Source organism: Mauremys mutica, chromosome 9 (genome assembly GCF_020497125.1).
Source record: "Mauremys mutica isolate MM-2020 ecotype Southern chromosome 9, ASM2049712v1, whole genome shotgun sequence".
NCBI lineage: Eukaryota > Metazoa > Chordata > Testudines > Geoemydidae > Mauremys > Mauremys mutica.
Genome location: NC_059080.1, coordinates 39,725,344 through 39,741,664, shown reverse-complemented (window position 1 = coordinate 39,741,664; position 16,321 = coordinate 39,725,344). Strand labels below are relative to the sequence as shown.

The following is a 16,321-nucleotide window of genomic DNA, read 5'->3' as shown; positions in this document are numbered from 1 at the left end:
TTGGAGTAAAATGTTCAGAAGCACTTCAGTGACTTAGGACGTATAGGTATTAAGGCACCTACCTTCCATTGAAATCAATGGGCATTAGGCACCTAACTTCCTTTGGGGATCTGGGCCTAGGCTTCTAAGTCACACAGGGTAAGTCTACACTGCAACGAGTCTCAGAGCCCAGGTCTACAGCCTCAGGCTTGCAGGGCTCATGCTACAGCACTAAATATAGCCCTGTAGACATGCCAGCTTGGGCTCAGAGATCCATGCCCCTCCCCAGGCTCCCCAGGCTATTGTGTGAGCCTGAGTCTGTAGACCTGGGCTCTAAGAGTCACTGCTATGGGGTTTCTTTGTTTTGCAGTGTAGACATACACTAAGATGTTTTTGAAAAGTTTACCCCTGAAACTTATTCCCAGCTCATCCACTGCTAACTCACTGGGTGTCCTTGGGCATCTTACATATGCCTCATTGCCCCCCCCCATAACATGGAGATAATGATATCAACTCGCCTTCATAAAGCTCTTTGAGGCCCTTGGATCTATAGGCAAGCGGTAAGTGTATATAATACACATTGGAGGCTATTTTTTCCTCCTGGGCAGAAAATTAAATAGCGCTTGTAATTCATTGTGGCAGTCCAAAAGGACAATGCTGTTTGGGGCTGCATAGGTAGTGGTATCATGTCACACATCAGGGCAGTAACAGTACTGCTCTGCTTGGGGTGTAGGGTGGAATCCTGCACACACAGCTCTGCACACCAAAACCATTAGAATTTCTACAGCAATAGAAATGTTCCTGGTGCTCTACAGATAATGCCCCTATCATGTGTTTTCAGAAGAGATTTAAAGGAGGGGAGAGGAACAGGATGGTGAGCCCATTCAGGAAGATACCAGAAGGACGTTAATAAACAGGAGGGTCCAAGGGAAAAAACAACAAAACCAATTAATGGGGTGAAGGGACTGATGTACAGTACGCAGGATGATTAAAATAACTAGCTATGCACAGCATAGTTTTAATAAATGAATACCAACAAAGGTTGTAAGAGTGTGTAAGGATCTGTTGGGTCTGAACATAGGGAGGGGCTATTTAGGATGGTTTGGGATGCGAGGGTATAATGGGATGAAATTAAGGACAGGAAAAAGTTGGGTGAATAGCAAGACATACTCCCAACGGTAACATCAATTGGACCGTGGAAGAGTCTCCCAAGAGAAGTGATGGAAACCCCATTGCTTGAGAAATTTAGGGCCCGGTTTTCTTCGGCAAGCCCAAGCAATTGTGCGTGCCCAGTTTGCACTTACAAATACAGACGCCCCCTGACTTACGCAATCTTTCCATTCCGAAAAGCCTTGCGTAACTCGAATTTTGCATAAGTCGGAAATGTATACCCGTACATTACGAAAAATTTCCGCAACTCAAAAATCCTATTTCTGGCTTATGGAACTTTTTCCATAAGTGCGAATTTGCGTAAGTCGGGTCTTGCATAACCTGGGGAGCATCTGTATAATGAGTTGCATGTGCAAACAACTCCAGTTATGCATCTAACTGTCCCCCTGTATGTACAAACACCTTGCACACCCACAAAGTCTGCAAACTCAGTAGTACATGCTCATTTTTTAAAATCAAGCCTCTTAAAAGCTGGACTCTGCACTGCAGAATATATTCCAGAGAATATATATAGTCTATCCCAGGTTCTAATTATGGACCAGATTCTGCTCTCAGTTGCACCAGTGTCAACCCTGAGAATCTCTATTAAAGCCAATGGAGCCACTCCAGATTTACCTGAGCATAATTGAGTTCAGAATATGACCTGTGGTACCCTCCTCCCAGTTGAGCAATTCAGCTTCATAAGTATCACTGACAGGTTTAAGGTGACTGACCAACAACAGCACTTAGGTTAGATCCATATGAGGGTCTCCCTGATTCTCCTGGCTTAGTACATTGTGCATGCAAAAAAACGGAGATTTCAGCAAGCCCAGAAAGTCCACAGGCAGGTGTCAAATGCTTTGAATTTATGGGCAGCTGAATGCAATTCCAAGCTGAAGGAAGAGATACCGATCTGCAATGCCCGTGCGTGGTGAGCAAGTGCTCTCTGCAGTGCTCAGGACCAACAATCCCAGAGCCAGGGAATTATATTTGCAGAGTTGGCTGAAAGTTATTGGCAAAGAGCCCATGCGAGCTCGGTAAATAAAGTATCCAGATAATAAAAATACCCAAAGGCGCTGTGTAATTTTTTCGAGGTCTTTGATACAACTGACAATACTGAGAGGGGACAAAAGCCTGTGGAGGGATAGGAGTGGGAGCTACCAATGGGCACAGCACTGCAATTAAAGGAAGGGTTGTCATAGAAGCATGCGATGCCCAGTTGCTCCCAGACTGCCCCACTTCTCGCAGGTCAACCATTGTGATCATGCAGACAGATGGACAAGAGGGAGGATGGCCTTTGGGGTTAAAGTATTGGCCTGGGACTGAGAAGATCTGGGTTTAATTCCCTCCTCTGACACAGTGCAAACCTCTATACCTCAGTTCTACATCTGTAAAACAGGAAAAGGGATCGTTCTCTACCTCCGGAAGGTATGGTGAGGGTAAAACATCAACGTGTGTGCACCGAAGGAGGCCAAGAGTGGGGTTCGGGGAAACCAGGACACAACCCATGTCCCCTTCCAGTCCTGCTATGGGGAGCCCAAGGTGGTGGCAAATTGTTTTCTCCCCTGAGGCTGGAAGAGGAGACAGGGTCAAGCCTCTGAGTTGCTGAGCCTGCGTGAGCCATGTTCCCCCACTCCCAAAATGGCTGCTCTGAGTCGGGCAGTTTCCGGACACTGGCTCAAATGCAACATATCCCTGACTGGGGGAGAATATAGGAGGGGCACTCTCCTGCCCAGCTGTCCCCCTATGCCAGTGAGGGCAGCTCTACCCCTGTTGAAGATTCTCCTCCTTTGCTGCATCAAGGGGGACTTGGGAGGGACTGAGAATCTGACCTGTTATCCCAAGGTCTCCCCTTTAATCTGTGGGAATTGCCTGGGATCACTGCTCAGAGCAGAGCAGCGGGGTTTGCCTAATCCCTGTTCCGCACACAGTCACACATGCACGCTATCCCACAACCCATTTCGTCGTGACCCCTTTTATCTGACCAGAGGGCCTGTCTGGACCTCCAACATCTCATTAGTTCCTCTCCCTTTCCTACCATTCTTCTGACTTGAACAGTCATTCTTCTCTGTTGCCTAGCAACACGGCACAGATTCAGAATATTAACTATGCCCCCTCCTCCAGAGGCCTGCAAATGTGATAGCAGAAGGGAGGGGGTCCAGGAAACGTGGGAATTACAGGGAGCCCTGTTCCAGCCTTCAGAAGAAGCAAGGTTTTTATCTGCCATCATCGCTTAGCATGTATATAACGTATAGAGCTATATATATCCTTATTTATTTACATATTCAAATTGCAACCCCCCCACACACACATTTGGATTCAGAACTGGTTTCTATATTGAGAGGCTCGTGCGCATACCCACACCCACACTCCATAGCTGCATGCTTTCAATGTATATATTCTGGGTTGTCTATAGGCCAGAACCTGGAGATCTTATTCAATTTTAAGGCAGTCCATATCCAGATGAAGCTTTCACCAACGTCAGGAAAATATTTAAGCATTCTACAGTATTCCTCCAGTACACTGCAGCACTGTTGTTGAAAGAGGCAGAGATGTGGAGCATTGCTTTAGAATATAGCAGTTTTTTTCAATAAATAGGCATTCAGAGTTTTGCCTTTCTAAGAACTGAGAACAAAGTGAGTAGCTACTAAAAGCTTTTGACCTAGGTACATACAGTACTCTGCAACGTTTCCAAATACTGTAGGAATGCTATTGTGAACTGCAGTAGTTTGTATTGTTACTATAAAATATTGCAGTATGTGCCGATCTAAAGATGAGCCATTTGGTACAGAAGCAGATAGATAATTGTAATATTTTATATAGCACCATTCATCCCAAAGCACTTTTCTCTATACTATAGCACCCCCAAAACGCAGCTGGCTTCAGCACATAGTGTGGCGAAGGAAAATCTTGGCTAAGGAATCCTAGGTAAACTCTCACTCTGAGGATCATGGGATAGTTTAATGTGAACTCAGGATGCTCTCACCTGGGAGGCCAGCATATTAGGAAGATGCACAGAACTCAGGTGATCAGCACTGGAATGAACAAGGGCTGAGTCAATCCTATTACGGCTTGGACTTGTGGTTCCAGGCGATGTGGGGGGTTTCAAAGCTAGTGCTTAATGCTAAGAGCTCCAGGCAAAGAGACGGATGGAGAACGCCATTTGAAGTGAGCAATATTTTATTGGGCCTACACAAATTGGGAATGGTGCTACAAATTCTTGAGGATCTTCTCCATTAACTATTTACATATATATAGAAAGAGCTTTCTTGTAACATGGAGAGTGTTAAGACACCCCATGGGGGCTGGAGAATCTTGGGCCACATTCACTCCCAGGGACGCGGGCGGATGGAAACAGCTTCACAGGAGGGTGGGGGCCCCCAACCAAGGGGAAGGCATTGGTGGGACTTCTGTCACTCTCCTCTGGTGGGATGACAGCCAGGTTTCCTAGTGCCTGGTGGAAGGAGTCTGCCTGGTAGGGGTGCTGAAACAATGCCCCCTTCCCAGGCCAATCCTACCCATTTTGGTACTGTACCAGCTGTCTTTGGGATTCCAGGTCTCTTCTGCAGCTGCAGCCCTACTCCAGGCAGACATGCCTGAGTCTTGGTGGCCCAGGTGGTGAAGCTGGCACTGTTGCTATAGGAATTTCAGTTCTATGTGATGGAGTGGAATCATCTGATATGTTCCATAGTCAACTAAGTCCTGTACCAGGCTTCTCCTCTACCAGGTATCCATGGGCTGGTAGGTATCCCTGGCTATTTCTGGGGGTTAGAATCAGGAGCAGGGCACAGAGGCTACATTCTCATACCAGGGTTATCAGTGTTTCCAGCATGGAGGTGGTTGTGGGTGGATGTTTACTCTGAGTCTAATACAAAACTGTCCCTTGCTCAGCCCTATAGAGGCATGTGGGGCTCGCCCATAGGAGAGGGGGCAAAGAGCTGGATTTGTGGATCTTCCAGAGGGGTTTCCTCTTTGCTTACACGGGGACCAAAGGAGGCACAGCTAGTCAAAGAGCAATGGAAACCCTGATTTAAAGCTCACGATACTCAGCATCTCATAGAGAGAAGCTGCATAGTTTTCCATTGGGAATAAGGCAATATCACCCCTAACTTGATATGCTCAGTCTCTCTAGGATCCTTTGAAATCCAGCTGCTACTGTAAAAGTACTGATCCTTTTCTCCAGTTCTCAGATCATCCTCCGAGGAGGGATGCTGCAGAAAGCCAGGATGGTAGTGGCTGACGATGCATTTTTTGTCCCTTCCTCACCATCAGCCCTTGGTCACCATGTCCCACTCTTGGTTTAGTGCATACATTCATGCAGTTTCTTATACTTAGACCAGTCCCCCACTTCTTGTCTCCCTCTCCTCTTCCAAGCCCAGTTCTTCTTCCAGGCATATTTCCTATTTCCTACCCTGGTCTCTTTACCATTGATTCATATCCTCATTCACTTGAATTGTTGCACTGTGCTTTCTCTGGTTTATATTGTAAGATTGTTGGGCCATATCCTTCTCTGTGTTCGTGCACATGTATCACTCTATACTCATATAATCCCAATACCAATCTTTGCTCTTTGTAATAAATTCCTGCAGGAAGCACAGAAGCAAAAGGTGTGATGAATTTCCAATTCAGAGAAAAATAAAGGGCCACATGTTTTCTTCTTTGAAATGTCCCCTGTGATCCACTTGGGACTGAACATGGGGAGCTGCCACATTTATGACTCACAGTATAGAGGATATAAGCCATTTTGAGTAAAATATGATGCTCCCCTGAAGTCTTGTCCAGAATCTGAACCAACTTATTAAGGACTTCAGAAAAGTTCCGGTAGCTTTCAGCCCTGTTATTTTACATTTCCCCACAAGTTTGTTTTGCCTGGTTCTAGCTGGGATAACTTGCATAAGGAACAAAATATTGCACTGTCCATGACAGAATTCCAGTCTAAGAGCCTGACCATGGGATCATGAGAAATATGGACCACCTGCAACTCTCAATGACATTAAAGCCAAACCCTTAATTTTGCAGTCACATGATGTTCAGATAAAGCATCCAAACTTTGAAGGTGCTTCCTTTCACCAAACCAAAATGTTATGTTGGACATTTGGAGGAATCTGAAGAGACACAGGAGGGCAATATCTGAGCAGTATTACATAGGTACCATGGTGATGGGTATTTTGTAAGAACCTGGGGATTAGACAGACAAGTCGATGGACAATAATTAAAGAAATGAAAGAGAAGAAAGGGAAGAAAACAGAAATACAGAAGGAAACAGACTCTTGGCATGGGTCTGGAAATTGAGTTGATTTACTCTGAAAATCTGTTACACATAACCAACTCTTTGTCTGCCTTTTTCAAATGGTCAGGAGTATGGCATTACCAACTTGATCTCTCTAGTCATTGAGTAACACTGACCTATTTTCCAATTTCTAAACCGGGGCGTCTCTATGTAATCAACATTTGTGTGTGATAATCAATTTCAGACCAGTGAATTAGGAGCACTACCGAATGCCGCACAACTGTTTGCTTTATTAATAATGAGAGCACTGTCACCCTGCTCTATCCACACAAGACTCTAGCTCTAGTACCGAAGGATCACTCGTTCCAGAGTGGAGAAGGAAATTTAGTCACCGTGTTTATTCAAACTTGAGCTTCCTCCACATTGCTCCAACAATGGACTTATGTTGCATTCATTGGGCCAGATTCTTTACTCACATTGTGTAGTACCTTACTCCAGGAGAAGGCCCATTGAAATCATGGAGATTGCTAGTAGAGGAAGGCACTATTTGGTGCTATTTGGTGCTGGAACAATTTGTATAGTGGGGGTGCTGCGAGCCATTGAACCAAACTATAAACCCTGTATATGATGGAACCCACTTCAAGCCAGGGGGTGCGGCAGCTCTCCACCCCTCCCCCAACAGCTCTAGTTCCAGCACCTATGATTCTATGTGATTAACGGTTTCAGCATCTAGCCCTTAGCTTTTAAGACTGCACTCATGCTGAAGAAAGATGCTCCGATCCCTGGCAGACTGCACTAAGATGCTATGTCTAAAAATCAGTTGAATGTTTTCCCCACCTCCTATTTCTCCAATCTTCCTTTTGGTTTGGGGAAAACATATAGATCCCATTTCTCCTAGTAGTCAGGTGGCCCTGTTGATGTAATCCACCATGCACCGGCTGCTCCCTACTGCTGGAGAAGATGAGAGCTGGGGATGTTTAATTAGTCATCATAGTACAGAAGAAGCAAAATAAACTGAGATGCGAGAATGATGGCAGGAGTGTAAGCATGCTGTGCACGTGACGGTGTAGTATGCAGGATTGGCAACTGTGTAAGGAAGCAAGATTTGTTCAGGATCTGCCTTTTCATTTTCTGTCAGCCCTCTCTTTTGGGAGAGGTATGGCTACATGTATGCATATAGCCACTACTTGGCTTCACAAGTAAACATCCACAAGCAAATGGTAAATTACAGCACTGCACCCAAGAACTTGAACCAGTGACAATAACTACATGACCTAAGTTGTACTACAGTGAGCTCTTTGGCAGTAGAAAGCAAAGAGAAATACCAGCTGTGATGCATTATATTACAGCACAGTGTCTGGAAACGCCCAGCACTTGAAATATGTCTGCAATATCCCATTGTATCTCAGCATCTGGGAACCCCCAGCACTGAGACAGGACTGCACTACCTCTGCTGTATCACAGCACAGCATCTGGGAATTCCTCGGAGACACATCTGCATCACCTCTGTTATGTCACAGGCCAGCTACTTTGAACCCCTCCCCAGCACCAAGACAGGGCAGCATATTGCACCTGCTATATTGCAACACTACCATATCCAGGAACCTGCAGCATTGTGACATGACTGCATCACCTGCAGTATATTACAGCTCATAACTTCTAGCATATAACTGCATTTAGCTGTGCTATACTACAGCAGAATGTTTAATATTCTGAGCAAGTAATTCCCAGATGCTGTGCTGTAATATATTGCAGGTAATGCAGTCATGTCACAGTGCTAGAAATTCCTGAATGCTATGAGAACACATTCATGACTTCAACAGGAATTACTTGTATCCTGGAATAAGATAGTAGACCACTAAGAACTTCCAGCACCAAGACATAAATGCTTCATCTCCTCTATGTTCTAAAACCTTTGGGCACCAAGAAGCAGTGAACAGAGAGACTAACCCACATTACTTCTAGTAAATTATTTGCATGTAATTTCCTTAGTTGGGCTTTTCTGGAGGAAAACCTATTTTAAGAGTTAAAGAGGTGAATAAAAAACTCATAACTATATCTTTGAAAAGGACAGAGGGGTCTGTAGATTCTCAATCTTTGTTAGGTCATCACTACCATTGGTGAATCCTTGTAGCGATGATGGTGTTTTCCGTCACTGGTGACTTTAAATATAGAAGATGAAATCCTGGCTCCAGTGAGGTGAATGTCAAAATGACTTCAATGGGGCCAGGATTTCATCCAGATAGTTTGCCTACTAAGAAGACAGGTTTGTAAAGGTTTGTAAAGGAATTCAAGATGGGGGGTCATATATATACACTGAGCTGCCCACTCTGCTTTCCTTCTCATACAGATTCATTCTTCCTTCCTCCCCACCTTCCTCAATCCTGCAAGCAGCTCTGTGTGGCCATAGGACTGAGCCTATGCAATTGGCTTTTTGTGCATGGAACAAATACCGCTCAGCTATGGAGTCTAATAGCTCCACTCCTTATAGTGTCCACTTCTCCCCAGCCTCATCCAGCACTGCAGCAGGAACTCACACACAAAAGTTAAAGTGAAAATAATAATAAATAACAATAATAAAAAACAAAAGAGCAAGTGTATATGTACATTCCAGTGAGAATACAGAATACTGCCAAGCTTCATATGGGCCGATACTACCACAGAGATAGGCACATTTGAAATAAAGATAGACAGATAGCTCATAATAAAGATAAAGGATTATCCCTGTTTGTGAAGGATCAAGAAACTATAGGCCTGGTCCTTCAAGGTCCTGAGCACCCTCATCTTCCGCGTGCACCCTCATCTCCCATGTCAAAATAAGGCTCAGTATAGTGCACTCAGCTAGCTCAAAAGCAGCTCTGTTTATAACTTGCACTGGGAACGCGCTGAATGTCGTCTGCATAGAAATTGTTGCTTTTACCTTGTAGGAAGAAATTTGGCTTTCAAATAAGTTTCTAGAGGTTGGAAAATAGCAGACACAATATGTTACCTTCCTTAATTCAGACCGACATAGTGCAGTGCGCCCTCCGCGATGCAGTCGCTCTCATGAGCATGCACACAGATAGTGGAGTGTAGCATTAAGCAGTTATAAGAGAGGGCAGCCAGATCATATTCACTGCCTTCAGGTTCGGTCCTGCATGGCACCTTGTTGCCCCTCCATTCTAACTGATTTCACTGCACACCTTCATCAAGCAAATGTACTATAAATACCCTATACATCGCACCATCTTCATGCACATCGCTGGGAAATTTTTCCACAGGGAAGCTCCATCCTGACCCTTTCCCCGGCAACAATAACCCTCCCATAACTTTTCAACTTGTCACCTGCGCCAAGGTTTATAAAATTTTAAAGCTAATGGTATAACAAAAACTCAAACAATAATATTGCAGATGTAGGAGTGCATCCTGGGATGAATAAATCATGGGAGCCACAAGAAGTTGCAAATACAGGGAAAGCAGCTGGAAAGCTAAACAGTGCTGTCCATGGTGCTTATATATTGCTTTTGGTGTTTGTTGAATCATTGAGCTTCACATTTTTGTTTCAGAGCAGGAGACCCAGTAGAAAAGTCACAGAGGGTAATTGTCTTTTCTTTTTTTAAGTATTGACAGCTGGTTTGGGGTTCCCACTCTTCCCGACTCCCATGCTCAGATAACACATGAATGGCTGAAGGGATTTTTATTAACTTCCTGATTAACTGAATTGCAGCATGAGAACACGTTAGATGAATTTCATCTCCAAAAGTAACCTTCAGAGAAAGAGCTAGTGTCAACCTCTAACTGATGGGAGTTAGGAGAGAAATTCTACCATAGATAGATTATTCCATAACTGTTGACGTTGGGTTTTTTCAACTCCCTCTGAAGTAGCTGGTACTGGCCACTGTCAGACGATACCAGACTAAATGGACTCATGATCCAGTCTGGCAATTTCTAGGTTTCTTAATGCCATATTACACTTCTGCCATACTCCACAAAGTGACTCCACAGAAATGGCATTATGGAGCTCCATGTTCATTGTCTCTCAGTCACAGCTGGTTGGATAACATTTGGCAGATAATTTATACAGCAAATTTCCTTTACCAATATTCACAAGCACTGTGTTTCCATTATTTGCCCAGCGCTGTTCTCGGTAATTTCATATGATTTTATTTTTCAGCCTTGAAAATCCATCTGGAGATCTGAGAGGAGTCAAGCTAGACTCTTTCCTTTGCATTGTCACCTGTAAATGAAGGCTGCATTTGGCCGGCAGAGCCTTAATCAATACCTGCCCGGTTCGGCACATGGGATCCAGGACAGGTGTTTATATCAGTGTAAATGGTCGGAACTTAGCAAACAATCCTGTTAAATGATGCAGAAGGCAGAATAAGCTCCTGCTTAGTCTTAGCAGAGTTGGCTTGGCAAGGCTAGGGGGAGTATGTAGGAATAAAACACTACTTTGGTGAGTAAAGTCAGAGAATAGGAGCCTGAATACATGCAGGGAGCAGCTCTGGTGAGCAGAAAGGGGTTCTTTTTTCCACAGTCATTTTTCAGAGAAGTGCACTTTAATTATAATGACTCTGAGAAGATATTACAATTCCAGCACTACAGCCAAGCACCTCTTGCACTAAGGCATGACTCCATCACTTCTGCTACAATATAGCACAGCATCTGGGAACCTCCAGCACTAGCACACAACTGAATCTGCTTTACCAAATCAGCACCTGGAAGCCTCCATCCCTGAGACACAACTGCATTGCCTCTGCTACATTAGAGCACGTAGGAAACTCCCCCCTCCCACCACCATTCTGAGATATTACTGCATCATCTCCTCGGTATTACAACACTCAGAAAACTACTGTATCACTGTAGGACAGCTGCATTACCTTGCAGCACTATAGCTGGCTGGAATCTCAATGAAAACTAACTTCTTGTGTAATACAGCACAGTATCCGGTAACCTCCAGCATTTACCACCATTCTCTCAGTGCCCGGTCTGCCGCAACTTGCAGCCCCAAGAGATGGTAAACACAGCAAAGGGATCTGGCAGGTGAGGGGGCACTCCGATCACAGCAGCAGCACCCATTGTGCCAGAAAGGGATATTTGGGGATTAATTAATTATCCTACAAGGGGCAGTAAGGAACAGCACTCGTTGTGTAACAATAGAAGCTATCTGGTTTCCATGGCAACGCAGCCCCGCTTGTGCACCTTTAATTTATTCCTTGAACGGTTATTTCCTGATCTCACACGGTGCTGAGAAATGCCTTATTTTTCTTGCTGCTATCCCTGTGCCCAGACCCAGGGTGAGACACCAACCTTTCCCAGGGGAATTTGCTACCCAGCGCAGAGAGCAAGAAGTCAAAATCTGCTCAGTGCAGAAGCTCACATCACACGGTGAATAAAACTATCCCTGGCTCCTTTAACGTCTGCTTCTTAAGATGGCTCCAGTCTTCAACTTCAAAGCTGTCTCTCCCGTTCTGATTCTTTAAGTTACAGTGGCACTTCAAGGTCCTCATGTCAATTAGGGTCCCATCATGCCAGACCCTTTACAGACATGTAGCTAAGAGTTGCTGCTCACCCAGCTTATCGTCCGAATTGACAAGCCAAAGGGTGGGAGGAGAAAACAGCGGCCCAGGAAAGTGACTTGACCAAGGTTACCCTGCTGGTGAGTGGCAGAGACAGGAATAACACCCAGGACTTCTGAATCCCAATCTGGTGCCCTGCCCACTGGACCAGACCTTACCAGGCATATTTAGTGTGTCCATCAAGGGTACCATGCTAAACCCAGTAAGAACCTGAGCCCCCAACATAGCCAGGGAGAAAGCTCCCACATTGAGAACATGACATAATAGTCACAGCTTGGAAGAACATACTTCCAGTGAGTCTCATAGAGCCAGCATAGGGGGGAAGAAATGTCTGCCAATGAGCTTCCCCAGGAGAACCAGGCATCTCCAGCATGGGCAGACACAACACTTCTCAGCAAGGGTCCCCCTCCTCCATACACACATGTGGAGAGATCACAGGAGAAAGCCACACTCCCAGAGTGAGAGTCTGAGTGGTTCATCAGGCACAGGTAGGAGACCAGTCCTGCAAAATATCAAGGACAGGCAGGCAGGACACATTCCTAGGAGACAGCACATGAGGGTATGAGGAACAGGCAGGAGCCAGAACCTGTCATACCCTGCATGGGAGAGAGAAATGCCCCTGCAGTGAGGACACAACATACCCATCAAGGCAGGTAGGACAGTTCTCCTAAGAAGGGCTCAATGTACCCAAGGTGGGAAGCAGACAGCCACCGTCCATCCTGGTATGGACCAGCCATAGCCAGTGTGGATAGGTGGAGTGCCCTCTCATGTGGACCCAGCACAGACGTGATCAGTGCCAGTCTGCCAGTGGAGACACTACAGACATGGCACACGGGTGGAAGGCCTGCTCTCCTGGAGCGAGTGAGCTGTCTGTGTTTGGCGGGATGACTGCATCGGGTTGAAAAGTGGTGTTAGCACAGTGAGGGGAAGGATGGTCCAGATGCAGAAGGCCTAGATTCAATTTCCTGCCATAGATGTAGGGCAAATCATGCAAGCCCAGATTCTCAAAGGCACTTTGGCACCTAACTTCCAGTGCCTCTGTTCCCCACGTAACAGGGGGGTGATAACTCCATCTTATCTCACAGTAGGGTTTTGAGGAGACATACATTTAAGTGCTCAGATACTACAGCATTGGGAGCCAGAAACCTATACTGGAATTTTGAGTTTGTCCCACAAGACAAGCTGTTAGAAGTAGCAATGAGAAGCGTATGTACCACATGGAAGGCCAAGGGTTGACCTGCAGGGAAATCTAACCTGTCCTAGACAGATCCATGGCAAAGCCAGACCTCAACGCAGCACTCCAAGGCTTTACTGTGCAAGAACTTGCAGTGCAAATGGTTTCATCTGAGAACATGGATGCACCATGAGCTAAATTCAGCCCTGATGCAGGTGGGTGCAACTCCCACTCAACTCAACGGAGCTGAATTTGGCCCAAGCTGTTCCAAGTGTAGAGAAGATTTAAAACAAAAGTGTTCCCCCTCGACTCCTAAAAATCCCACCTCCCACACCAAGAGCAGGAACACTGGTGGGCACTGAAATCAGACAGGAATGTCCAGACCCAGAGAAACAGGGCAGGAGCATTGGGACACAAAAGTTTTAATTCTCTTCACTGGCCAGAGAGCTCTAGATAAGGCTGGGCTTCTTCTACATTGTTCAGAACCGAGAGAACAGAGGAATAACCTCCAGTGAATGTCTCCTTCACCCTTCCACCAAACACAATCTTTCAAAAGCAGCAGATCCAGAAGAAAAGCTTCCTGGGGGTAACCCCAAGCCAGACGGCGGGGCCTTTTTCCTCATATCTCAGCAATTAGGTGTCCTTTGTTGAATGCCCACAGGGCTGGATGCACAGCCATCCCATTGCTAGACAGTCACCAGTCCCAGCTTCCAGCATGTGGGGAAGAAAACATGGGGGAGATACATGCCTCCCACACCCACTCTAATGACCCCCTGGATCAGCTCATCTGGGGTCAGGAATCTGTTTCCTGAACAGGGAGAGAAGCACCAATCCATTAGTCCAACGTTAAACCAGTCCAGCCCATCCTAGCACAGGCATCTCCATCTCTGGCAGCGTATTCTTGTTTCCAGACAGTCTCCGAAACACTGTAAGGCAAGTGTTTGAAGCAGCAGTCATTGGACACATGCTGACTTGTAATGCCACCGCTGGCCCTGTGATGCTGGAAAAGAGCAGCAAACAGACACATCTGCTCTCTGGAGGTCTAACCACTAAAGGCTAGCAGAAATGTCTACGATGCCCAGGAACGGTCCCCCACCATGCTCTTGATGGAGCATTTGATACAATTAAACTAGCAGCCATTCTCAGAGATTCTCCATTTAAGAGGCCTAACGGACAGTAGCAAAGAACTCACAGAGTTTTAGGACAAGTCTACACTACAAAATTAAGTCAAACTAAGTTACGTCAATGCACAGTCATCAGAGTAATTGAATCGGTTTTGCACGTCCACACTACTCTCCTTGTGTCAGCGGTGCCTGGCTTCAACAGGGGCGCTTGCATCTATTTAACTCCCAGTGTGGGGCACTCTGGCATGGCTTCTAAAAGGCAGCAACTGTTAATGTCTATACTGACACTGCATTGACCTAACTACATCAACCCACGTAATATGCCTCTCGATCGATGTAGTGGGCAAGTTACATTGGAGGGAGCTACATTTTAGTGTAGACGCTTGTAGAGTTAGGTCGACATAATCTGTCTGACATCGATTTAACTCTGTAGTGTAGATCAGGGCTTAGTGCTGCACAGACATCCAGCCAGAATAAAGGTGCTCATATAGGTAGTAGAACTTTAGCAGAAACCTAGCAGCTTTACCTGCAGTCACTCAATGATCTGAGACACTACAGAGGCAAAATCCACCATCTAGAATGGGGTGTACATGCCAGAGATCCCGCACATGTTGGAACATAGGTTTATTTCAGTATCATCTTGCAATCTGGCTGAAGGTGGACAGCAAGTGTCATGTGCATTCTCAGTGGCACATGTCTGCTGGAATCATGAATCAGGGGGAACGAGGAGTGAGGCACACATGTGTCATACTGTGATAGGAACATGTTCCTTTGGAGGGTAGGAAGGGATGTTAGATATCCTTACCCTTGCCTGCCCCACTCCCACGCCACTCCCATTCTTTGTTTTGGTCCTGCTACATACACAGCAATGACACATGAACACCTTACGTTTTATCCAGGAAGAGCCTTAATCACTTTACTCTGTATATCCCTCACCTGCCACAGAAATGCAACTATCTCTGGAGTGGAACATGAAAGACATTCTACACCACCAATAATATAACACAATTTTGGGAGAGAAAATGAAGAATAACTGCAGAAGGAATGCAGAGAAACCAAACTTAATTACACACACTGGAATTTAGCCACCCCTCCTATGTTAGCTCCCAAACTCTTGCAAAAAAAAAATACTCCTGTCGCTCTAATGACTCTGAGTAGCCATAGCTTTGGATTTCTCTCTCACTGGAAGATGGATAAAGTTTGTTGGCTTTTTGCTTCTTTTTTGGACTTACCATGTTGACTTCTGAAATCTGGTCAATGCTGGAGATATGGATGCTCATTCCCACTGTAACAGGGTTACCTGAAACACAAAGGGCCCAGGTTAGAACAGTACACAGCTCCAGCCGTGCTGCCCACACACAGCAGTGCAGCTTACTGGGCAATGAAGTTACCAATGGAAAGTGAAGGTACAAGGTCCACTGGGTTGAAAGGCTTTCCACATCAAGAGTGCCCAATTTACTAGGGGAAAGGTGGATTTTTCTAACTGCCAGCCCTGCAAATTCACCCTGGGAACTGAGAGAGAAGCTGGATTCTTTCCTTCATCACTAATAATTCACTTCTGCAGAACAAATGATGCCCTCACTGACACCTGTGTAGCCCCATTCCCTTCCAGTGCTGCCCCGAGTGACACCTGTAGGATCCCATGCTCGGCCATGGGCTTGCATAGGTGTAACTGATTGGCCACATAACTGGAATGTAGCAAACAAGATTGCCACTGCGGCATAAGAGGGACTAGACTCCAGCTCACTCCCTCTTCACGGAGTCGGCTCTGCAATGCTAACCATTTTTAAACCGTATGTTAGTCAGTGCAGACAGCAGACAGGCCTCTGGACACGCAGGGAGCAGATCTGTGGAGGAAGCTGATGCCGTTTTTCACAGTCACTTCTCCGAGCAGCTCTGCACTTCAGTTCATCGTCAAACTTAATCTGCTTGGCAACAAGGTACCGTCTTGCTCTGCCCTCATGGCCAATGAGCTGTATGGACGCCTTTTGGTGTGTTTTGGCTGACTAAGTGGTTAATTGAGATACTCCCTTCCCCAGGAGGCTTCAGCGGCCAAGCCACCCTCACCTGTGGATAAAGAGCCAATGCCTGACTGGACAGTGTAGAA

General features: G+C 45.8%; 1 protein-coding gene across 1 annotated transcript in view; it reads right to left on the bottom strand.

Moving 5' to 3' along the window:
* Positions 1 to 16,321, bottom strand: part of GABRQ (gamma-aminobutyric acid type A receptor subunit theta) — a 101,887-nt gene that overhangs the window by 46,131 nt on the left and 39,435 nt on the right. The window contains exon 4 of the mRNA XM_045030659.1: positions 15,447 to 15,514. Coding sequence (XP_044886594.1) covers positions 15,447 to 15,514 — 68 coding nt within the window. The remainder of the gene's footprint in view (positions 1 to 15,446; positions 15,515 to 16,321) is intronic.